General features: G+C 41.6%; 1 protein-coding gene across 4 annotated transcripts in view; it reads left to right on the forward strand.

The window, feature by feature from the left end:
* The window catches only part of cfap221 (cilia and flagella associated protein 221), a 236,769-nt gene that overhangs the window by 174,969 nt on the left and 36,667 nt on the right, over positions 1-25,133 (forward strand). For all 4 annotated transcript variants that reach the window (XM_041200050.1, XM_041200053.1, XM_041200051.1 and 1 more), the window contains 5 exons: positions 6,263-6,359; positions 7,644-7,774; positions 9,657-9,737; positions 10,802-10,909; positions 20,288-20,479. In XM_041200050.1, coding sequence (XP_041055984.1) covers positions 6,263-6,359; positions 7,644-7,774; positions 9,657-9,737; positions 10,802-10,909; positions 20,288-20,479 — 609 coding nt within the window. The remainder of the gene's footprint in view (positions 1-6,262; positions 6,360-7,643; positions 7,775-9,656; positions 9,738-10,801; positions 10,910-20,287; positions 20,480-25,133) is intronic.

Below are 25,133 nucleotides of genomic sequence, written 5' to 3' on the forward strand. Positions count from 1 at the left end.
CATCTGTGGTTAACTAGAAAGGTTAAATATAGAATCAAACTGAAAGAAAAAGTATATAATTGTGACAAAGATAAGTGGAAGACCAGAAAATTGGACAGAATATAAGGAACAGCAAAGGATGACTAGAGGATTAATAAGAAAGGAAAAGTTAGACTCTGAGAGAAAGCTAGCCAGAAATATAGAACAGATAATAAGAGTTTCTATAAATATTTTTGAAAGAACCGAGTTAACAAAGTGAGCATTGGTCCTACAGAAAGTGAGTCTAGAGAACTAATAATGTCAAACAAGGAAATGGTAGATGAATTGAACAGATATTTTGCATCGGTCTTCACTATAGAAGATACAAATAACTTCCCAGAAGCAGCTATAAATCAGGAAATGGAAGGAAGGGAGGAACTCAGGAAAATTACAAAAACCAGTGAAGTGGTACTGAGTAAATTGTTGGAGCTGTGGGCTGACAAGTGCCCGGTCCTGAAGTGAGATAGTTGGTGCATTGGTTTTAATTTTCCAAAACTCCCTAGATTTGGGAAAGGTTCTACTAGATTAGAAAGTAACAAATGGGAGGGAGACAGAAAGCGGGAAACTACAGGCCAGTTAGCTTAACATCTGCCACAGGGAAAGTGTTAGAAGCTATTATTGAAGAAGCTATAGCAGGGCACTTGGATGAGTTCAAGGTAATTTGGCAGAGTCAACATGGGCCTGAATTTTTTGTCAGGCACGCATGATTAGCGGGCCCAGAAGCAGACGGGAAAAGGGCCACTGGCCACGATCAGCCCCTGACTACGATTTCACACTGGCTGGCCAATTAATGGCCAGCCCTGAAACACACACTGAGAAATGCTCAGTGCTGCTGGGGTGGGGTTTGGGAAGAGGTCGGGTGCCAAACTAACTGAGGGTGTGGGTGAAGGCTTCTAGTAAGCTCCCTGAAGGCAGACAGCTGCCCTAGGGAGCTGCAGACCTCCACAGAATAAAGGAAATGACAAAAATGCTGCAAAATATGTCCATTCAGCACGTCAAATACCTGAAAGCATATCTCATCAAAAAAAAAACAGCCCCCAGAAATCTCTTATTTTATTTCCCCACGGAGATTTCATCCCACCCTGGATCAAGGTTTGAGCAAAAATGTGAATGCTGCCTGGGAGAATGTCCTGTCCGCCAACCATAAATGTGAACAAGCCACGTAAAGTTGATATTAATTACATTGTTAATGGGCTTAATTGCCCGCTTAATTGTTGGTGGGCGCACTTCGAACAGCTGTGTGAACCCGCCAAGAAAATATCATGTGATGGCATCAGGATGCTCGCCCAACATCATCACTAGTTATTTCACATCCGTTCAGGTCTAGCTTGCACCCGCCCACGGGACATAAAATTCTGCCCGTGGTTTTGTGAAAGGGAAATCATGTTTAACCATTGCAGTTCTTTGAGGAAGTGACATGTGCTATGTATAAAGGGGAACCGGTGGATGGACTGTACTCAGATTTCCAGAAGGCATTTGATAAAGTACCAATCAAAGGTTATTGTGGAAAATAGAAGCTCATGGTATAGGGGGTAACATATTGGCACGGATAGAAGATTGGCTGGCTAACAGGAAGCAGAACCCTCCCAGTGAGGGGACTTTTGCCTTGTAGATGGTTGACAGGCTTTGGGGAGTCAGGAGGTGAGTTACTCACCACAGGATTCCTAGCCTCTGATCTAATTGGGTGTACTTAATTGACAATAACCATGCAGTAATATCTACACAGTTCTGGGTCAGCACAACCAGAAACAGAGCTTTGCCATCTGCAGTTAATATGTACCATAGAGTTGACTGTGACAGTAATGGTTGACTGTGCTACCAAGTCCCCTTGTTCTGCTTCAGTCTTGGCATACTGCATTGTTATTTTCGGAGGTTGGTATCATGAGGTAATAAGCCATTGTCTTTGGTGCTGTCTCATTTTGCACCAGCTCTGTTTTGCCAGCCCATCCCTAATAGCCCATGAGTGCCTTGCTAGGGCATATCAGGAGGCAGTCAACCACATTGCTGTGGGTCTGGAATGACATATAATTGAGACAGGTTAAGATGGCATGTTTACTTCTCTAAAGGACATTAATGAACAAGATGTGTTTTTTACAACAATTCAATAGTTTCACTGGGGGTCAGCTAGCTCAGTTGGCTGGACAGCTGTTTGTGATGCGGAGTGACGCGAACAGCACAGGTTCAATTCCTGTACCAGCTGAGGCCATCTATGGCCTTCTCAACCTCACCTCTCACCTGAGGTGTGGTGAGCCCCAGGTTAAACTCACCATCAGTCATCTTTCTCTAATGAGACAGCAGCCTATGGTCCTCTGGGACTACAGTGACTTGTAGATTCATGCTCTTCATTACTGATGCTAGCTTTTTATTCCAGATTTTATTTAATTAATTGAAAAATTTTCCAGCTGCCATGGTATGATCCAAACTCGTGAGTTTGGATTATTAGTCCAGGCCCATGGATTAGAGGTCCAATAACATGACCACTATGTTACCTGTAATAACGATGATATGCTGAGGTACATTTATGAATTCTTTTTGATCCAAAGGGCCACCACTAAAATGGAACATATTGAAGTATTTTCACTTCTTGTTTCATAGTAATGAGGTATTTTACACAATGATTCTGAAATTAGTTTAGGTAGGGCCCCAATTCCTCAAATGGTTTCTGGTTAGGTTCCACCAAAATGTTTTCATAACTGTTGCAACCAGCCAGCTTTAGATGTTGGTACAGATAAATCCGAAGATGCCTCCTCTAAATTTGTTTTTCATTCTCTCTTTCTCTCCATAGTTCCACTCTTTCTCTCCCCCACTTCTGTTGCTCTCTTCCTTTGCTTGAGCTCCTCTCTTAATTTCATTTTCTTCTCCTGATCGACTGCCAGCTAGAGGATACTGCTGGGAACAGCTCTATTTCCTGAAGACATACAATATTATACTGCAGGGTTCTGTATCATTTTAATCACTGTCTGTGACCCATCTGGAGGTTCCTCCTGCCCCACTAAAAGTAGCAAGTTGAGTACCTACTGTTTTAATATATGATAAATACCCAACATATGCACTGAAAATAATTAGATTATGACTTTATAGTATACTGAGTTAAGTGATCAGATTGCACATGCAAATATCGTCACACAGGTAATTTATTTTTGGATATTTACTCTCATTTTTAGGTATCTACATAAACAGATTAAATGCTTAAAATGACTGCTTGATATGAGGAAGAAGAAAATGTTTAAAATAAAGAATAAGCTAAAAACTTTAAGCAGTTGTCAGCAACGCAAACATGTTTTAAAAAGTCAGAGAAACATGAAATTACTTAATATTCCTTTATTTACATGCAAAGTTTATTGGGAGTAGTGCTTGCTATGTGAGCTCGGTAACACTTTTAGAAGCCTGGCGTACAGGTGAAATTTGGAAATAATAAAATGCTTACACTTGATAGTTAAAGTGATGAAAAATATATGTCATGATTTCAGAGTGAGTAGCTCAAACATCTTTTAAACAGCTTGTAACTAGTAGACGTTCTTGCATTGTATGACATTTTGACTGTTGGCAGGAGCAGTAAGTTCCTGTCTCTTGGGATGACTCATGTGGTATCATTGCAGTTCATATGTTGAGCTGCCAAAAGAAACTGTTACAGTGGTAAAGTTACTCAAATGTCAAATTTACTATTAACCATTACTGAATTACATAAGTAATTAAAACACAATTTTAATTACAAATAAAACTTATAATTCTGCTTTGTCCCTCTCAATTATATTCTCTCTTTCTCATTTTCTCACAATTTTGAGTATATTAGTCTATTTTCTCTGTACAACCTATTCTCTAACCCTTATTGAAAAATAGAAAACATTTTACTGACCTTCTTACTTCCTTCTCACTCACTACTGTCTATTTTGAAGATGGGAACAAGATTGGAAATGTAGGATTTCCATTGCTTGAAAACCAACCCCCCACAGAAGGCCATTCCTGTTCCAGTGACCAGTTTTCATCAGTCTGAAGTATCCAAAGTCAACTTTATTTTTGCTCATGATTTCCATTGTTATATTGTCAAATTTAACCTAAAAACAAGCATCTCCTGCTCCTCAACAGCTACTCTTAGATCCCTTGCCAAAGGCATCACTTTGCTCTTTTGTGAATAATCCTTCCCATCAGTCTTCCATGTTGACCATCCAGTTCCCATCTATCCTAAGGAGAAAGTTGATCTTGATGTCGTGCTTTTCTTCTCCAACTTTACATTCAGTAAGCTTGGTAGAGACACTCTTTCCCCTGCTCTATTCTGTTGAATGATTTGTGACCTACACTAAATAATTCACCTTGTGATTTTGATGGTATCTCTTCCATCATCCTAAAACTTACATTTTACCTGGAATCATAGAATCACTGAAATTTATGGCACAGAAAGAGGCTCTTTGACTCATTATGTCTGTACCAGCAGAAAATGAACTATCCATCCTACTCCCATTTTGCAGCTCTTGGCCTTGTAGGTTACATTACTTCAAGCGCACATTCAAGTACTTTTTAAATGCCACAAGTGTTTTTGCCTCTATCACCCTTTCAGGCAGTGAGTTCCAAATATCCACAACCCTCTGAGTGAAAAAAAAGTTCTTGTCAACTCCCCTCTAGTTACTTTAAATCTTTTCCCTCTGGTTATTGACCACTCTGCTAAGGGAGATAGGTCCTCTCCATCCACTCTACCTCGGCCCTTCAATTTTATACATTTCCAATTGAATCTCCCCTCACCATCCTCTGTTCCAAAGAAGACAGCCCTAGTATAAATGATCTTTCCTCACAGCTAAAGTTCTCAAGTTCAGGCAGAACTTCAATTCAGAAATCTCCTCCTGTACTTTCTTTGGTCAAATCACATCCTTCCTGTAATGTGGTGATAAAAACTGTATGCAGTTCTCTAACTGTGGTCTAATTAATGTTTTATAGATTTCTAACAAATTCCTTGCTCTTATATTCTATGTCTCATATATTCTATGTCTCATGTAACAAAGAAAAGTATTGTGTAGCATTCTTAACTACCTATCTACCTGTACTATTACTTTCAGGGGTCTGTGGACTTACACTCAACATCCTTCTGAACCTCTACACTTCTCAGTATCCCACCATTTACTGTGTATTCCCTCATCCTGTTTACTCTCCCCCTGTGAATTACCTCACATTTCTCCGGATTGAATTCCATTTGCCATTTTTCTGCCCACTTAACCAGTTCATTGATATCTTCCTGCGGTCTATAGCTTTCTTCCTCACTATCAACTAAAACCAATTTTGGTATAATCTGCAAATATTTTAGTCAAACCCCCCACATTTAAGTCTGAATCATTGATAGTATACCACGAAAAGCAAGGGACCAAGTACTGAGCCTTGCAAACTCCCTCTGGAAACAGCCTGCCAGTCGCAAAACACCTGGCAACCATTACCCTTTGCTTCCTTTCAGTAAGCCAATTTTGAATCCAACTTGCCACTTTCCCTTGGACTCTATGGGATTTTACTTTTCTGACCAATTTGCCATGTGGAAACTTGTCAAAAGCCTTGCAAAATCCATGTAGACTATATGCACTACCCTCATTGACCCTCCATTACCTTCTCAAAAAAATTGATCAAGTTATTCAGACTTGACCTTTCCTTAACTAATCCAAGCTGACTGCTCTTGAAAATTCATACCTTTTTAAATGATAATTAATGCTGTTCCTGAGCACTTTTTCCAATAATCTTCCCACCACCCATGACTAGCCTGTAATTACTCAACTTATTCCTTTCCCCCTTTTTAAACAAGCATATAATGTCTTCTCTATAAACTTTATTACAACAAAATCCACTTTTTCTCTGAAGAAGTATCATACAGACTCGAAACGTTAACTCTGCTTCTCTCTCCACAGATGCTGTCAGACCTGCCGAGTTTTCCAGCATTTTCTGTTTTTATTCGACCTTTCTTCCTCCCTGTTAATTTATTTCTATTCTATTGGAGACTGATTCTATTTAGTGTTCAAACTCTCACCTATTGCTCTTAAAGTTATGAAATCTGCAATTCATTTTCTAATTACTGATCAGTTTTAAATTCCTGCCTAATCTATGGTACCTACTAGTAATTATGTTGCCTACATTATAGACCTCTGGAACTCTCCTCTGGAACATTTTAGTTCATAATCTGTCACTATCTTCGATATTTTCAACATATTTAGCAAAGTCCAGCATCATTCTTTTCTACCAACATTTTAATGGCTAATGTCTCTTTTAATCTTAGGTTATCATACAATGCCGAGTAAACCATAGATTGAGTTTGTTGCATAAACTTGTTAGAAACTATAAAAGACAAACAGAAAGTGGGCTCAGTTTAAAAGGTATGCATTTGTTTTTTTTTAAAGGATTCTATAAACATTTTAATACAATATATACCAGTAGCTATATATTTATAATTGAATAATATTTTATGCTTTCACTCACTTTAGACAGTGAGTACTTCACATTAATTATTAATTTTGTTATTAAATTATATTTCTGAAATATTCAAAATCAGTTAGTAATTATATGTCTTTATTTAAAAGAAAAGGCAAATTATGCATCATTGTAACTTATCTGAACAGAATCTTGGTAAAATAGCAAAATTTGTTCCAATTAGGAATTCAGATCAGCATGTATGTAACATTATGAGGACTTACCTGTGTCGTTGCCATTATGGTTTAAGAACTAGCAATGCGGTTAAGTTTCAGCAGTGTGCTACTTTTAAGTAATTGTTTTTTGACTGATTCTTAACTTGTAGGTGTGTGTGTTTCAGTCTATGCTGTCAAGGACAAATATTGTATTTCCTGTGTGCAGTCTAGTGTTTAATAAGGATCACCAATCATTTGAGAAGACAAATGATAGGCCTTAACACTAACCCTGCAGAGATGCAGCAGAATAACCATAAATCCACCGACGTCAGCCAATTCAGACCCCATCCAAATTTGAGGACAGGGTAATTAGGCCAGGTAGATGTTCTGTGCCCATAAGCGTGCATCAGGAGTTCATGTTATAATCTGTTGGCAGAGAGAACAGCCCAAAGCTGTGCTACTTAGAGATTACTAGGGCTATTACTGATTGCAGATTTAAAAAGTTAAAGATATCTTCAACTTTAAGCAAGCCTTTAGATGTCAATTATAAGGTAATCAGTCTCCTCAGTGATCATTTACATGTCTGGGCAAGGTCTGAAGCCATTCCTGCAGCCTCCAAAGAATTGTCTCCAACGTTCAGCTGGGGAGAATTCCATGATCCCTTTGTAAGAGCAAACTGGATGAAGTTCCCTGGACATTCCAGCAATTTTCTCTGACTTGTCCTTTTGATATGGCATTGGAGAGCAGAAGACCCGCTTAATCTGCCCCACTGACTGACATCAGTAGGCCTATGGTAGTTCTGTTCCACCAGAATTTAAGACAGAATTTTGAATAGGAAGGAACCCTGATGAAAAGAAGGTCTAGCCCAAAATTCCAGTCCAGTCCCAAGTTCCAGTTTCTACTTGCATATCTATTCTCTCCACTATTGAACTGAAGCAGAACATTGGATCCTGTGGATCAACATTGACCAAAAAAATTAACAAATTTGCACTTTTCTGTACTAAAATGTTTTTGGTTATTCTTCCTTCTTGACAGAAAGCAGCATATTTTCCGTTGATGGGACGGTTCAGGAAAGTGAAGAAAAATGCCGTGTGGATTTTGCAATGGGAGACATTCAGCCTTTTATGTTCCCTTATTATGTCTCTCCTGACTGGAGGGATGCATTAGTAAGTAAAATATAAATGTTTTGGGAATTTGAATTATTCATATTTAATGATAATCAAATCAAGATTTAAATGTATGCATTTTTAATATATTCATCACCTAGTTAAAACAACAACAAAGCAGTTCTGTTAGCTCACTTATATTGACTACCTAGTGTTCTTCATAGCAAGTATCTTGTTTATTGACACAAAAACAGAAATGCTGGAAATGCTCATGCAGCAACTGTGGAGAAACGGAGTTAATGGGCAGAATTTAATGAAGCCCGATGGAACAGGCATGAAGGCGTTGTGGGGGGGGTGGTGCCAGAAAAATTGGGCAGAAGGTCATGTGTCCAATTTCTAGTTCCCAGAAAACTGTCCTGCATTTAATGGAAGAACGGGAAGGGCCCGACATAGGAATCCCACTCGTTGGTACAGGAAGGCTATTAGGCTTGTTAACAAGTCCTTCAAGACCACTTATCTCTGAGCCCACTGGGATTTAATTGTACCTTGGATTTAAATGGACTTGCATGAGTCTCCCGTACCTCCTGAAAACCGCCCAGCAAACCCTGTTGGGTTTGGCTGCAGCCTTGTTGGGAGTTGCAGAGGTGTGTGTGATGGTGGTGAGCGTAGGGACCTCTTTTAACAAGCACTCAGTGTCTGATCGAGGGACCCAGCATTGGGGAAAGGGTGGACGCTTAAAGCTCCCTCCCTTAGATCAAAACCCCCCCCTCCCTCCCCTCCCCATGACCCCCATCCCACTTAACTCTCTCCAGGGACCTAGTGACAACCCCTGGTGAGGGTCTCAGTGCATTACCAGCAACAGCCACCACCCCTGGGGTCACTGCCAGTACTGAAGAGCTGTTGCCCTCTGATTGGCGGGCAGCTCTTGGGGATGGAATTCCATCTTGCTGGGGCCTTGACTGAGTGGGAAGCCTGATGCTGTCCAGCTAAATGCCTGTTTGTACTTAAATAGCTTTGGGCCTCCCTTGGATAGGGTTCTCACTGGTTTTCCACCGGCGGGACCCCCAATGCTTTAATTAAATTCCACCCAATGTTCCTGGTTGATGATTATTATGTTTGTTGGCAGTCTACTGTAGAGGGGAATTACAACATGTAGCATGAATTTAGCATTTGTCTTGGAGACAGTACAGTCAGGTAATGTTCTGTAGGTTAAAATGCAGGTCAAATGGTAAGGAACAATGAAATTAGATTCAAGATGATAAGACAGACATTGATGGAGAATGTAATTTGGCCCAACTAAACTCAATCAACCAGTAAACCTCTGCAGAAAATTCAATTGTTTCTTGAATAACATCAGAGTTTTTGCCTCCATTACACAGGACAGATTTGGGTCGGGTCCAAGGACAAGTTTTAAAGGCCTAATTTGCATCAACAACAATAACTTGAATTTAAGTGTCACCTTTAGGGATAGAAATTGGTCCTTGTTATACCCATTTTCTTGGGGGAACTGAGGGCAAAAGGATGAATTTCGGAGTGCTGCTGTATTTGTCATTTTACTAATGTCACTATTTGCTCTGTATGTTTCTGTTGCTTTGGCTGATATTTTCTGTCTAGCATAAGCATATAGATTAGCACATGGGCTTTTCTACATTTAAATGTAGATTGACATTTGGCAAATATGCTGGATAAAAAGATATGTTATGTTATCAGTATTTAATGCTAGCTTTTAATTTAGTTTAATTTAGCAATAACAAAAGCTCACACACTTTCTGGCAGCATAATGTCTTAGCATCTTGGCTGATGGCTGTAATAATGAAATGTATCATTACTGATGGAGGTCAGTTTAAAATTAACCCAGCGTAAGAACTTAAATACCAATCGAACAAGTATTCAAAATAGCACACCATGCCTAATGAATAAACATCTACATTTTTTTTTTTAGGCCGCTGATGCACTCGGACCCGTGTCTGTCAAGCCTTCAAAAGTAGTAATCGGTCAAATAGTACCATTCTTCAATCTAAAGGTTACATATTTTAAGTTCCAGTTCTTATGTCACTCTCAATGGGCTGGATTTTCAATCAGCGGTCGGGAATTGGAAAAGGGAGCTAGTTCTGGGTTCCAACCCCAAGCATGCCGACTGCAATTTTCAATGTTCCAGGCAATCAAAGACCAAGGAGTGGGCTTGCTGTCCAATCAGAGTGGTGGGCGTACTCCCGAAACTGGAGGACCAATGAAAATTTGTCCATCAAGAACACAAGAAATAGGAGCAGGAGTAGACCATTTGGCCCGTCGAACTTGTTCCACCTTTAAGTACAATCATGGTTGATCTTGGACTTCAACTCTATTTTCCTGCCTGCTCCCCATATACCCTAGTTCCCTGTGGGACCAAAAATCTGTCTATCCCAGCCTTAAATGAATTCAACAGGTCTCAGGGATTCGCAGCCCTACCGGCTGAAGTGAGAACTGCCAGTCTGAGCATGGAGATTGTTAGAGACAAACCCAGGTAAGTTTTCAAAATGCCACAGCTGCTTGGTCATGATCCTAGAGTCGCAGTCCCTCCAGGCGACAGCCAGTGGCCAGAGCTGTGGCCCAATGGCTGTTATGGGTCTGGCGTGGGTGGGTGGCGGTCCCTTGCTTGATTTTTCATTGCACCCCCTTCTGCCCTTAGCCCACCATGTTAGCATAATAGGAGCCTTAATCCTATTATTTAAAATAATTGGCCTTATTTTAATTGCTTGCCCACCACTTGCTGGCAGGCGGGCAGCCAATCCATCCGTAAGCCACCCTCATTGAAAATAGCTTGGAGTCAGGATCATGGTGGCAAACTGGTAAGGAGGACAGCAGTGTGAATTTGACACCCACCCACCTCCAGTCCTAACCCCAACCCATTTGAAAATCCAGCCCAGAGTGTCAGAATTATGTCTTTAATTCATCCGAAGTAGTGCTAAAAGATAATGTGTGAAACAATAATGCCTGAAACTATTCATTTTTGTGTCTTGCATTTCTTATGTTAAAATGATCTTCAGTTATTTTTAGGTCTCTTCTTTAATGTAACATTTTACTTTATGTAAGTTATAAATTTTACAGGTATATCAACGTTACAAGCAAATGGAATATAAACCATTCTCTACTCAATATGCTTCATCCAGTTATCTTCCATTAACATTGTCAAGACCCATTAGGACAGGAGCAGAGGTAATTAATCTTATCTAATTTAGTATACTATCTTCAAATATAAATCTGAGAGCTGTTATTTGTTTTCAAAAATGGATTTATGATCTAAATTTAGAAGACTGAGATGGTCATTAAATATTCTATGCTAAATAAGAATCTTTGTTATCCTGTACACTTGACAGTTCCATTTCAAAAGGAGAACATCTTTGTAAGATGTTGCATCTTCAGTGACTATCCATTTCCCTGATCTACTTTTCTTGTTATAAATCTCATTGAAACCTACAAAATACTTAAAGGGATAGGCAGGGTAGATGCAGGTAAGGTGTTTCCCCTGGTTGGGGAGTCCAGAACCAGTGGACACAATTTCAAAATAAGGGAGGAGCCACTTAAATCTGGGATGAGGAGAATTTTATTTTTACTCAGAGGCTTGAGAGCTTTTGGAATTCTCTACCCCAGAGGGCTGTGGAAGCTCAGTCTTTGAGTATGTTTAAAGCAGTGATAGATAGATTTCTAAATGGCAATGATGTAAAGGGATATGGAGGCACTGTGGGGAAAAAGGCATTGAAGTGGATGATCAGCCATAATTATATTGAATGGCAGAGCAGGCTTGATGGGCTGAATGGCCTACTCCTGCTCCTATGTTCTTATGTCCCTAAATGAGACATTGTTGATCTGGAAATTTGTACCTAAATAGTAAAGCTACCATAACTGTCCAAAATATAAGAACACAATCGTATTATATCCAATGGGTGTGACTAGACTTGATATTTTAGCAGATTCCCTGAAAATATGGATTTGAACTTATCAAAACTAATTTACTGAAAGTCTCTGGCATTACCAGTGTTAACAGAAACAAAGGTAATATTACCACCGATTACTAATGCACATACTTCCTCATAAACGCTTGGAAGAGTAACGAGTTGAAAGATGATGCAGAGGTTCAGGTGAACTGACCTTCCATTGGTTCACATCAGGGTAGCTGCAGCATGTTTAATTGGAATGGACATTGGGATGAGGGATGGAACGAGGGAGGAAATCAGGCAGGGATCAACCTCACCAAATTTTTTGTCTATCATCATATTTAAACATCTGTTCAGCTATTAAGTCAGCGCAGGAGTTTAATAGTGAAGACCCACGTCTTTTAAGGATTTAAATCTAATGGCTGCTACAGGGTCAGAATGAGACTTGATCCTGCTGCATCAACTCCACCATTACATTCAATCAGTTTCCTAGGTCAAGGGTCATTTAGCATCCACAACGAGCTCCTGATAAGTTTAATCAGTGGTTCCAAGAATAATCCAGTTGATACTCTTTTGAGTAAACCTGTTTCCATCTGTTTCAGATGAAGTTACATTGTTTCATAGTTTGCCATTGTGAGATTTGAACTCTTGATCTCTTAATCTTAGGGTTACAAACCCAGTACCATAACCACTTGGCTATTTAGGCCAAGCATAATCCAGTTGATGTTGCAGTGGCAGCTCCAGAGAAGATGAATGTCATCTGTGGCAAATCACCCATTGAAAGCCTTAGCTGAGACTTTCAGCATTTAAGTGCTGAGGGTGAAATAGAAGATTTAGGATGATGATATAAAAGGACAATGGGCAATCCAGGGTAAGAACAATTAACTGGGGAGAGCCGACTTCAAAGGGGCAAGAATGGAACTGGGTCGGACTGGAGCCAAAGATTGGCAGAAAAACTCAAAAGGGAAAGGTAGGGCAAACAAACCCAGAGCTCCCTGGATAAAAAGGGAGATAGAAATTAAGATGAAGAAAAAAAGTGTGCTTTTGACAGGTGTCAGGTAGAAAATACAATTAAGAACCAAGCTGAATACAGAAGGTTCAGAGGAGAGGTGAAGAAGCAAATAAGAGAAGTGAAGAGGGATTATGAGAAAAGACTGGCAGCCAACATAAAGAAGAATCCCAAAGTATTCTATAGGCACATACATAGTAAATGTGTGGTAAAAGGAGGAGTAGGGCCAATTATGGACCAAAAAGGAGATTTACACATGAAGGCAGGGGGCATGGCTGAGGTGTTAAATTAATACTTCGCATCTGTCTTTACCAAGGAAGCAGATGCTACCCAGGCTACAGTGTCAGGAGGAAACTCTGTCACTACAAGGGTTCAAAATTGATAAGGAGGAGGTACTCAAAATTGAGATGCACCCAAGAGTTTTAAAGAAAGTGAGAGTGGAAATTGCAGGGGTACTTGCCATAATCTTTCAATTTTCCCTAGACTCAGGAGAGATGTGAGAGGACTGGAGAATTGCAAACATTATGGGGAAAATTTTCACCCCCCCCAGTGGGGGGGTCGTGTGGGGACGTTCGGGGGCGGGTGTGGACCTGACCAGCGCCCCTGATCGGGTCTGCGCTGCTATTTTACATGGGTGGGCCAATTAAGGTCCGCCCAGTATGACGTGCGCCCAGAAACGTTGAGCACTCCCTGTGCGGGCTGGGGTGGGGGGGGATGGGGGGGGTGGTGGTGGTGGTGTTGTTCCCTGAGTCTGGGCCTGCGCTGTATCCTGCCTGTGCATGAAAGAGCTCAGAAATCTCCCTGAGGCACAAAGGTGCATCAGGGAGATTAGTTTAAGGTTTAAAAATTTTAATGAAGAAAAGAAAAAATTTTAAGACATGTCCTTTATGGTGACAGTGTCACATGAGCTGGGACACGTCAATGAACATTAGTGAAAAAATTTATTTAATTTATGAACCCGTCATGAAACCTCATCCCACCTGTGGATGAAGTTCCATGAAAATGCAAAGGCTGCCTGGGCTCTTCACCTGCCCGCCAACCTTAAGGTTGAACAGGCAGCTCAGTTTATTAGTTTAATTGATATTTAAATGGATTTAATAGGCTTTTGACAGTTTGGCTGCACACCCGCCGAGCTTAAAATCCAAATGATGTGCATTGACGTTGAGACGCCCTTCTGACGTCACCGCATGTCATTTTACCCCGCTCCCGCTCGCCGAGCCAAAGATTCAGGCCTATGCCTTTGTTCTAAAAAGGTTGTCAGGATAAGCCCAGCAATTAGAGACCAGTCAGTATAATGTCGGTAGTGGGGAAGTTTCGAGAAACAGTTATTCGGGATAGAATTAATAATCACATGGAAAAATGGGGGTTGATTAGGAAGCATAGATTTCTTAAGGGAAAATCATGTTTAACCATCGGGCTGGTGTTTTTTAAAGGGGTAACAGAAAGGGTTGATGAGTGTAATGCTCTTGATGTGGCGTATATGGACTTCCAAAAGGCAGTCAATACAGTGCCACACAACAGACTTATGAGAAAGATTATAACTCATGGAATATAAGAGACAGTAGCAACGTGAATGATGTCATGGAGATCAGCATTTTCTGCAGATATGTACTGAGTGGAAACAATGCTGTGAGAGGAGCAGCCAGTAAATGGGTAAATTAGATATGGGATTCCACCAGTGGGCAGATGGATGCAAGATGGTAGAGACTGAGTATCAAGGGAGTAGGAATGTTCTTCAACTGAGAGCTCTTAGCTCCTGAATGCTTCACCATAAGTGGTTGCTGAGGTAGAGGCTATAAAATAATTTTAAAACGGGAGTTCACAGAATCTCACAGTGCAGAAGAGACCCTTCGGCCCATCAAGTCTGCACCAACACGTGAGAAACACCTGACCTACCTACCTAATCCCATTTACCAGCCCTTGGCCCATAGCCTTGAATGTTATGATGTGCCAAGTGCTCATCCAGGTACTTTTTAAAGGATGTGAGACAACCAGCTTCCACCACCCTCCCAAGCAGTGCATTCCAGACTGTCACCACCCTCTCGGTAAAAGATTTTTCCTCACATCCCCCCTAAACCTCCTGCCCCTCACCTTGAATTTATGTCCCCTCACGACTGACCCTTCAACTAAGGGGAACAGCTGCTCCCTATCCACCCTGTCCATGCCCCTCAATCTTGTACAGCTCGATCAGGCCACCCCTCAGTCTTAAAAACAAAAAACTGCGGATGCTGGAAATCCAAAACAAAAACAGAATTACCTGGAAAAACTCAGCAAGTCTGGCAGCATCGGCGGAGAAGAAAAGAGTTAATGTTTCGAGTCCTCATGACCCTTCAACAGAACTAGGTGAATCCAAGGAAGGGGTGAAATATAAGCTGGTTTAAGGTGGTGGGGGTGGGGGGAAAGAAATGGAGGGGGGTGGTGTTGTTGTAGGGACAAGCAAGCAGTGATAGAAGCAGATCATCAAAAGATGTCACAGACAAAAGAACATATAGGTGTTGAAGTTGGTGATATTATCTAAATGAATGTGCTAATTAAGAATGGATGGTAGGGCACTCAAGGTATAGCTCTAGTGGGGGTGGGGGGAGCATAAAAGATTTAAAAATACTTTAAAATAATGGAAATAGGTGGGAAAAGAAAAATCTATATAATTTATTGGAAAAAACAAAAGGAAGGGGGAAGAAACAGAAAGGGGGTGGGGATGGAGGAGGGAGGTCAAGACCTAAAGTTGTTGAATTCAATATTCAGTCCGGAAGGCTGTAAAGTGTCTAGTCGGAAGATGAGGTGCTGTTCCTCCACTTTGCGTTGGGCTTCACTGGAACAATGCCTCAAGACAAGGACTGACATGTGGCCAAGAGAGCAGGGTGGAATGTTAAAATGGCAAGCGACAGGGAGGTTTGGGTCATTCTTGCAGACAGACCGCAGGTGTTCTGCAAAGCGGTCGCCCAGTTTACGTTTGGTCTCTCCAATGTAGAGGAGACCGCATTGGGAGCAACGAATACAATAGATTAAGTTGGGGGAAATGCAAGTGAAATGCTGCATCACTTGAAAGGAGTGTTTGGGCTCTTGGACGGTGAGGAGAGAGGAAGTGAAGGGGCAGGTGTTACATCTTTTGTGTGCTTATTGTTTTTTAACCCCTCAGTCTTCTCTGCTCCAACAAAAACAACCCAAGTCTATCCAACCTCTCTTCATAACATAAATGTTTCATCCCAGGCAACATCCTGGTGAATCTCCTCTGCACCGTCTGCAGTGCAATCACATCCTTCCTATAATAAGGCGACCAGAACTGCACACAGTACCCGAGCTGTGGCCTCACTAAGATTCTATACAACTCCAACATAATCTCCCTACTTTCCTAATATTCTTTATCAACCCCACACACAGCTCATAGTTGATGGCTGGGTTCCCTTTAGTATTGAGCAGTGAATCTCCAGCATTTGTTGCCCATCGCTAATTGCCCTCAAACTAAGTAGTTTGCTAGGCCATTTCAGAGGGCAGTTAAGAGTCAACCATATTGTTTAGGTCTGGAGTCACATGTAGGCCAGACCAGATAAGGATGCCAGATTTCCTTCCTTAAAGGACACTAGTGAACCACGTGGGCTTTTACAGCGATCAAAGATAGTTGTCATGGTCACCATTAACGAGAGTACTTTTCTAATTCCAGATTTATTCACTGAATTTAAATTCCGCCAGCTGCATGGTGGGATTTGAACCCAGGTCCGCAGAGCGTTAGACTGGGCCTCTGGATTACTAGTCCAGTGATGTTACCAATGTGCCACCATCTCCCCATTCATCAGTGCTTTATTTCCCTTAATTCACCAGTTGAAGTCTTCTTTTTTATTATTCGTTCACGGGATGTAGGCTTCGCTAGCTGGCCCAGTATTTATTGTCCATCCCTAGTTGCCCTTGAGAAGGTGGTGATGAGCTGCCTTCTTGAACCGCTGCAGTCCATGTGGTGTAGTTACACCCACAGTGCTGTTAAGAGAGTTCCAGGATTTTGACCCAGTGAAAGTGAAGGAACAGTGATATATTTCCAAGTCAGGATAGTGGGTGACTTCCAGGTGGTGGTGTTCCCATCTATCCGCTGCCTTTGTCCTTCTAGGCGTTAGTGGTCATGGGTTTGGAAGGTGCTGTCTAAGGAGCCTTGGTGAGTTCCTGCAGTGCATCTTGTAGATGGTACACACTGCTGCTACTGTGCATCAGTGGTGGAGGGAGTGGATGTTTGTGAATGCTTTGTCTTAGATGTGTCAAGCTTCTTCAATGTTGTTGGAACTGCATCATCTAGGAAAGTGGAGAGTATTCCATCACATTCCTGACTTGTGACTTATAGATGATGGACAGCCTTTGGGGAGTCAGGAGGTGAGTTACTCATCACAGGATTCCTAGACTCTGACTTGCTCTTGAAGCCACAGTATTTATATGGCGAGTCCTGTTCAGTTTCTGGTCAATGGTAAACCCCCTCCCAAGGGTGTTGATAGTGGGGGATTCAGTGATGGTAATGCCATTGAACATCAAGGGGTGATGGTTGGATTCTCTCTTGTTGGAGATGGTCATTGTCTGGCACTTGTGTGGCACGAATGTTACTTGTCATTTGTCAGCCCAAGCCTGAATATTGTCCAGGTCTTGCTGCATTTGGACATGGACTGCTTCAGTACCTGAGGAATCGCAAATGCTGCTGAACATTGTGCAATCATCAGCGAACATTCCCACTGCTGACCTTATGATGGAAGGAAGGTCATTTGCTGAGACCTCTTTGTGTATTTCCTGTGTATCCTGCTGTTTCACATTTCTACAATTTTGAGTTTTATTCTTTCATACTTGTAATTAATTCTCCAAAATTGTTTATAAGGCATTCAAATTTTGAGCAAATTGCACAAGGCTATGAGGGGTTTGGATAAGAATAAACAGGCGGAAACTGTTTCTAGTGGCAAGGCCTGAGAACATGGGTTTAAGATAATTGGCAAAAAATTCAGTGGGTGAAATTCGGAATTATTTTTAATGCACTGACTTATGATGATCTGCCTGAAAGGGCATTGGAAACAGATTCAATAGTAACTTTCAAAACAACTTGATAAAGATGGGAATAAGATAAATATTTGAAAGCAACAACAGCCTACCTTTATATGACACCTTTAATATAATGAATATCTCAATGCTCTTCAAGGGAGCGTAATGTTAACACCAAGCTAAAACCAAAGATATTAGCGCAGTTGACAATAAAATTGATCAAAAAGGTAGATTTTGAGAAACGACTTTTAAGAAGCGAGGACAGAAAGGTGGAGGAAATTCCAGGCATTAGTGCCTAGATGGTTGATGGTACAGTTGCTAATGGGGTGAAGGAAAAGGAGAGAAATAAAAGGATCTGTGGAGAAAATAAATAGATCTAAGAGACAACCAGTACCATCAAAGGCTTTGTGGGCCAAATGGCATCCTTCCGTGCTGTAATTTATAGCATTGTGTGAAAACGCACCTTCAGCTAACGCTGACTGAGTTTAGGGAGATATGAGCTGGACACCAAGCTCGTTGCCATTTTTATGATCTCTCAGTTTGGTTCAGGTCGATCTGTGCTGACAGATGTTGATGTGAAAAGTCCAGATACAGATGAACACCTTCATACTGAGATCCAAGGAGATAAGGAGAAAGATGGGGCCTGTTAAAAGTGGCATCAACTGGGGAGCCTGTTTGTACAGAGCAGGAAAATTCTGGTTGTATTTTCTGGGTAAATATCAGCAGGTTAATTGGTTAACACGATTTACAAATGAGATTTTGGGCATTACACATATTACTTGGGATATTTCTCTAGATTAAATGTGCTATATAAATGCAAGTTCTTGTTATATATCGATCATCAGTGAGGTGCATTCATGTTGGTTACGAGGGGAATCCGTTTATTACTGGTATTACAATTAATTCAGTGAAATTTCAGTGAATTACTGTTAGATACTGGTGGAATCAAAGTTCCTTGCAGTTCTGTCTTCTCTACTGTGAATCCTTTCTCAACCTTTTGTTTCCCATCTTCCTCTGCCTAGGTTTCTCTCCTTTACCTGTTGCTTTGTGGTTCTCGAAGCTTCTCACACAATAGCCTTTAGCACAACTAAATCTATGAGACAAATGCAATAACATTTGCAGGGGACGCGCGACCACATGTTGCATGGTAAGATGACAAGAGCACAGACCATCACATGATCAAACCTCCAGCAAAGTCTCCAACAAGAGTTGGCAAGTCTAATCCCTCCATATGCATTAACTACTATTTCATCTGCCACAATAACAGCTTACATTTACACAGCCCCTTTCGTGCTAAAGTGCTTCATCGGGCTATTTTTATATAAAATTAAACTTAATGGCCCAGATTTTACAGTCAGCATCAAAAGAATGATACACACTGCAGTCCTAGAAGAAGTCTGTCAACAACAGCAAGTTGTATTTACATCGCACTTTTAACATAATAAAACTTCCCAAGGTGCTTCATGTTATGTTTTTATAATGATATAAAGGTACCAATCACTCATAAGGAATTGTGTAGACACATTGTGGATTCACTTATTTAAACTAGGCACATGAGAATATATGTCGATAGATAGAAAGCTTGAAGACATCAGCAGCAGGGATGTGTGTGCTGTGTTCTGCTCATAGGCCAAAGTGAAAACTGAGACTGGATCATATAACACACCTTTTTAGTGATGGCATGCTGCTATCCCTTAAAGGCATATTACAACATTCACAAGAGCATTATGAGCAAAATCTGACAACTATCCACATAAGGCAAATAGCCAAAAGGTTGGTCAAACAAGTAGATTTTAAGGAGTTTCTTAAAGGAGGAAAGGGAGAGAATTCCAGAGCTTGGGGCCTTGGTAACTGAAGGCAGGAGGGTGGAGAAATTAAAATCTAGGATAGGGCAGAATGTGAGAGTTTGACCAAGGGCCAAGTATAGAGGTAACAAAAGCATGGATGAGGGTTTTGGCAGCAGATGAGCCAAGGCAGGGGCGGAGTTAGGCAATGTTAGGGAGGTGGAAAGAGGCAGTCTTAGTGATGGTACAAATATATGGTTGGAAACTCACGTCAAGTTCAAGTATGACACCAATACCATGAACAGTCTGGTTCAGCCTCAGACAGTTGCCTGGCTGACCTGGTTGCCAGGCACAACAACCCTTTTCACAGATAGCATGTTCAATGAACTCCATTTGTCTTTTTTTGATATTATTTAAGAGTTCTCTTGTTCTTCCAGCCTCATTCAGTATTTCTTTGTTAATTCTTTTCTCCACCCAGCTTACCTCTAGGGCTCTTCTTTAAGCACCACATGTGAAGCTGTTGACTTATTGAAAACTCTGTCATTTCTGACTGAATAAGACTTTACTTTTTAGTCAATGAGAACAGTGGATACTTAGTTTAAATTCACAATAATTTGGTGATTTGTAGATTGATTTTATGTGCAAAGGCTGTAACAGCACAATCTGAGAAGCAGGGCACCTCTCACAGCAACTTCCAGATTTCCAGGTTTAACTGCACAGGCACAGACAACAGACATTACTGTCAGTTTTCCCTGGTAATAATGATGATCGCTGATGCTCTCACAATTATTCACAGCCAATGTATGTGACATTTACTAATACAAATTTTTTTATTATTTTATTCTTAATGTTCATTATACAGGATGAGTACTTCTTAGTCACACCAAATGAGAAAAAAGACATGAAAATTGAAACACATTTTGATGAGCAGCCTGTGATGGATCAGCACCTTGAAGGCTCAGAAAAACAGACAAAAACAGAAGTTGGCCCCTTAACCTTATTGCCCCCCCAAGCGTTATTCAAACAGCCTGACTATCATCCACTACATGTATTTGTAAGTAGTACTTGCAAAAATAACTTTATATCTTGTCACAGGACTATTTCCTCTTTATGTTCCTGCCCTACTTTAAATATATGCAAGCACTTTATAGAATATAAAGTTGCAATTTACGCAAAGCAGTTTTGAGTGCACATCAACTGGAAAAGTGGACATATAATTAGAGTGTCTGCTCTCAATGTAAAAGTCAAGCAAACTTATAAAATGCGGTCTCCTCACTAGGTTTTGGGCTGGGACCCAGATATCAGGGTCAAATGTAGGTCACAACACTGACAGTGCAAGAAACAGTCACCCGGTAATGATTTTTGCTGAATTGGCCTATTAGAGGCCAGAGGACAGGCTAGCCATCCAATTAAGGACAGCAAGTGGGCTCTCGAAGCTGGAGGGTCAATAGGAGCCATCGCAGCAAAGAAGACACAGCAGTCTGGCTTTTCAGATAAGACAGAGGGGGTACTTCCATCTTCTGGCACCCTCTCTCCAATTTTTAAATGTTTTAAGTTTAAAAATGGAGTCAGCAGATGGGACACCATTGTAGAGGGAAACCTCTTCACAGGACAGCTAGTGGCCGGGTAGGAAGATAGAGCTTCAAAGCCTGCCTAGAACACTGGCCCCACAGTCTGCCGTAAGGAGTTTGCCTCCATATAGTGGCCTGGTCCCCAGTGTGTCAAGGTGTCAGAGGCCAACTGAAAAATTCCAGTCGACCTCTGGCAATAGGACTTAAGGCTTTTCATTTCCCTTAATTATTAACCTACCACTTGTGGGCAAGTAGAGCTCAGCTGGTCCCCATCCCTCCTCCAGGAAAATGGCCAAAGGGTGGGCTAGTGTCGGCAAACCATTTAATGTTCGGTAAAGTTGACACTAACCATGATTTTTCAATGTAAAAGATTTGCTTCAATTAGACAAGATCCCAACAACACCCCATTTGGAGTACTGAAATCCTGTGCTCCAAAACTAGCCCAACCCCTCACCAAGCTGTCCCAGTACAACTGTAACATTGGCATCTACCTGACAAAGTGGACTATTGTCCAGATGTATCCTGTCCACAAAAAGCAGATCAAATCCAATGCAATAAATTACTGCCCCAACAGTTTACGCTCAATCATGAGCAATGTGATAGAAAGACTTGTCAATAGTACTATCAAGTGGTACTTACCCACCAGCTCATTGCCTCCTCACCAGTGTTCAGTTTATGTTCCACCAGGGCAACTTGGCTCCAGACCTCATTAGAGCCTGAGGTGAGGACATGGATGGAGCTGAGGGACTGGCTGGCCAAGGGTGTCGGTTACTTGGCAGAACTCCCTGTGAACCGAAGTAGAGATAATTAGTGCATGGCAGCAGAGTCAAAAGCAGCAGAGAGTGCACTCAGTTGCATTGAGAGAGGGATGATGTGGTGCAGGATCCTCAGGTGGGTGTTTGCCACTGACCTCACTGTCGCCGCAGACAGGGTGCACGTCCTCACCAGTCAGCGTGATCACATGCTCCTCAAAATGAATGAGGGGCCTAATGTGGGCCACTCCATCCCAGGTCTGGGGCTCTCCTTGCTGATATGAGCAGGCTTCTCCTGCATGGAAACAGATGGAGAGAGTGTGAGCAGGACACATGGGACTGCATGGAATGTTTGTGTGGTGAGTGAGCCATGGACAGGATGAGGACATGAGCTCAAGAGGATATGAGCCTGATGGAGATGTGAGAATGTGCATGAAAGTTAGTGGTGTTGTCCCTTGAGGTGTGAGAACCCTGTGGATGTGTGATGGGTTTGAGAGTGTGTAAGTTTAGAGTGATGAGAAGAGTGAGTCATCTTGGCGAATGGATGAGATCATTCATCCTGTAGCACTGGGTGGCTGCCCACTTTTGCAGGGCATTGGTGCTGACCACTGCTGCTACCGCCTCCCATGCTGGATTTTTGATGCCGCTGCCCCTCTTGCGGCCAGAGCGGGATTGGAGGACATGATGGTGGGCCTCCATGGTGAGGCACTCGAGGGACACATCACTAAACCTGGGGGCTGCAGTCTTTTGCCTTTCAGTGCCATCCTGTCTTCTGTGCAGCAGTCCTGGGCTGGAAGCACTGAGAGGTGTGTGCATGGCTGGACTTCAAATATGGCACCTGTCGTGATGAAGGAGTGAGGTGATGGCATGGTGGGCGAATGAGAGCCCACCTGCCATGGAAACGGTGTGTTTCCCAGGAAGGCATAATTAATACGGCGGGTTTGGGACAATATGGTGTGAAAAACCACGGCCAGCAACGTCGTTTTACCTGCCCGCTACCACACTTAGTGCAAATGTGGGATGATTCTGCCCATAGTGTGAGGGAATCAATATTTTTTAATTTAATTTGTATGAGCCCTGGTTGAAGGATGTGAAAGGATGGCGATCAGTACAGGCTCAGCCAGAGGCAGCAGTGCGTCTGTGTTGGGGGGATGGTATGGAAAAATTGCTCATGCGATTCAACTTTTAAATCAGGTGGGCTGTTTTGCCATGAGAAATTGTTAGCTTAGCGCAGTTGGTGCCATGCCTGTGGATAGACGCTGGATCGCAGCCTGGCCAAACCAATGGGACGCAATCTCGGAAGAAGTGATTGAGCAGTTGGGTGGCAAGTAGTCACTGGGGCATTCTGAGTTTGAGTCCTGTTGCCTGACAACTACTTGCAAGTAGAAGAAGCAAAAGAGCCTCCAGGCTAAATCGGAGCTGCTGTTGAATGGTAATCAGAGGCTACAGCTTTAAAGGAGAGGAGCTAAAATTCTGCATGAGGATGACAGAGCTTGAAGGACTTTGTGATTCACTCTGATCGGTAAGATCTGAGTGGACCGTTGAGCCAATTCGTAAGATCTGTCTTGGATGTATTTGCCATCTAAGTTGCAATTTATAGTTTATATTCATCTATGACTTACCTGTTAAATCATGTTTACCTCATGTTAATTCTGGATGTTAGAGTATAGTATAGATACTATTTAGTGTTTACTTTGTTGACTCTTCTGCAGTGAAAGTTCTTCTGTTTTAAACTGTGGAATCTTGTGGCTTTATTCTTTTAGGGAATAACTGGGATTTTGAATTTTGCCCACTTTAAAAAAAGTTACTGGTCTTTACCAAGACCGTAACCATGGCCAGATATGTAGAATTGAGACCAATTTTTGTTTTGGGCAGGTTAAAGTTACTGGTCTTTACCAAGACTGTAACAATAGCCAGATATGTAGAATAGGCACCAATTTTATTTTCAGACAGGTGGCTCACTTAGAAGCCCCAGCTCTTTTATTAACCCTATCGATCTGCTTGGGATTTTCGACATAAATAAAGAAACCCTTGCAATGATGGAAGCTCACCCTTCAGAATAACATTTGCCATAGAAGCAATCCCTGCCAAACCTTTTGGTAAGCCAGTACTGAGGAAGTTGAGTTGATTCATTGAATATTACATAAAATAAATAACTGTTTTAAAATGCTTAGAAAGATACTATTTAATGTAAACTTCATGAATTAAGAGTAAAATTTCTACAATGTGCACACCTGAAACTGGAGTAGTGCACACCTGAACATCGGTTCAATGTACTGCACTGTTCTGTGCCTGTCTGAACTACTGAGCTTGGATCTCATTACATATTCATAGGTTTGCCACCTGCACAGCAGGTTACTGCTTGGAGGTGGAATTTCATCAATGCTACAGCTCTTTGAAGGGAAGCAGTCATTTTAAGACAAGTGGCTTTTTAATAAGTGAAAAAAATGTTCATCTTGCAAAGACAACTCCTGCTGTCTTGATGATTAATCATATGGTGCAGAAATCAATTTACCCCTTAGATAACGAAGTGGATGTGCTGCTGCATAAAACAGATGCAAGGAGGTAAGTTTTCTTTGACATCGCAGGCATCCTTTTCGAAGGACGGAGTGTACTGCAAAACCTGGCAGAAACTGGAAGCCAGGTAAATACTGCCATAAGTACCCACCGAATCTGTAACAAAATGGAAGATGGTGAACTCATCTCTCACAAAAAATCCTAAAAGGGCTTTGCACATTGGCTTTCCAATACAAACTAGCTGCATCATATATTTATTGGCTGCTATTTTTCCTTTGGCACAATAAAGGCCTCGAGCACAATGGCTGTAGGCATCTGCAGCTTCGGATGGAAATGAAAAAATACCCCTGAAACACATCAGCAGGTACCAGAAACTCTCTGAATATGTTGACCCCATCCTTTTGAGTTGCATGGGGTTAGAGTCTTCATGCAGAGATGCACTTAGGACACAGCCTGCTCGAGTTCTGCCATGTGGATCAGTTCCACATGTGGAATTACAGTCTCAGTGTGTACAAGGTGGGCACACTTATTTTGGCCCTCCTATTGTCACCAGAAAACCTCTTTCTATAAACCTGAGAAACTGCACCCAGTCTCTGTACAACTTCCATCCAGCCAATTAGGCCCTTGCTTTCAGAGGAAGTTGTCTATGATATTTCAGCATTTTGTTTTACCTTTATTCCATATAAATGATTTGAAATAAAAGTTGCTTTTAAGTGTTAGGTTTAATGCAAGGTCCTCAAGGGCCAAAGCTGCCCAAGATGACCCACATTGGCCAACTGAAGTGTCCTCAGTGGTAGATCAAGCAGCCTTTGCACTGGTTTAAAAAGGAAAGCATCAAGTGGAAGCCTTTTGTTGAATGTATATTAAA

This window comes from Carcharodon carcharias, chromosome 12, assembly GCF_017639515.1.
Source record: "Carcharodon carcharias isolate sCarCar2 chromosome 12, sCarCar2.pri, whole genome shotgun sequence".
NCBI classification, from domain to species: Eukaryota; Metazoa; Chordata; class Chondrichthyes; order Lamniformes; family Lamnidae; genus Carcharodon; species Carcharodon carcharias.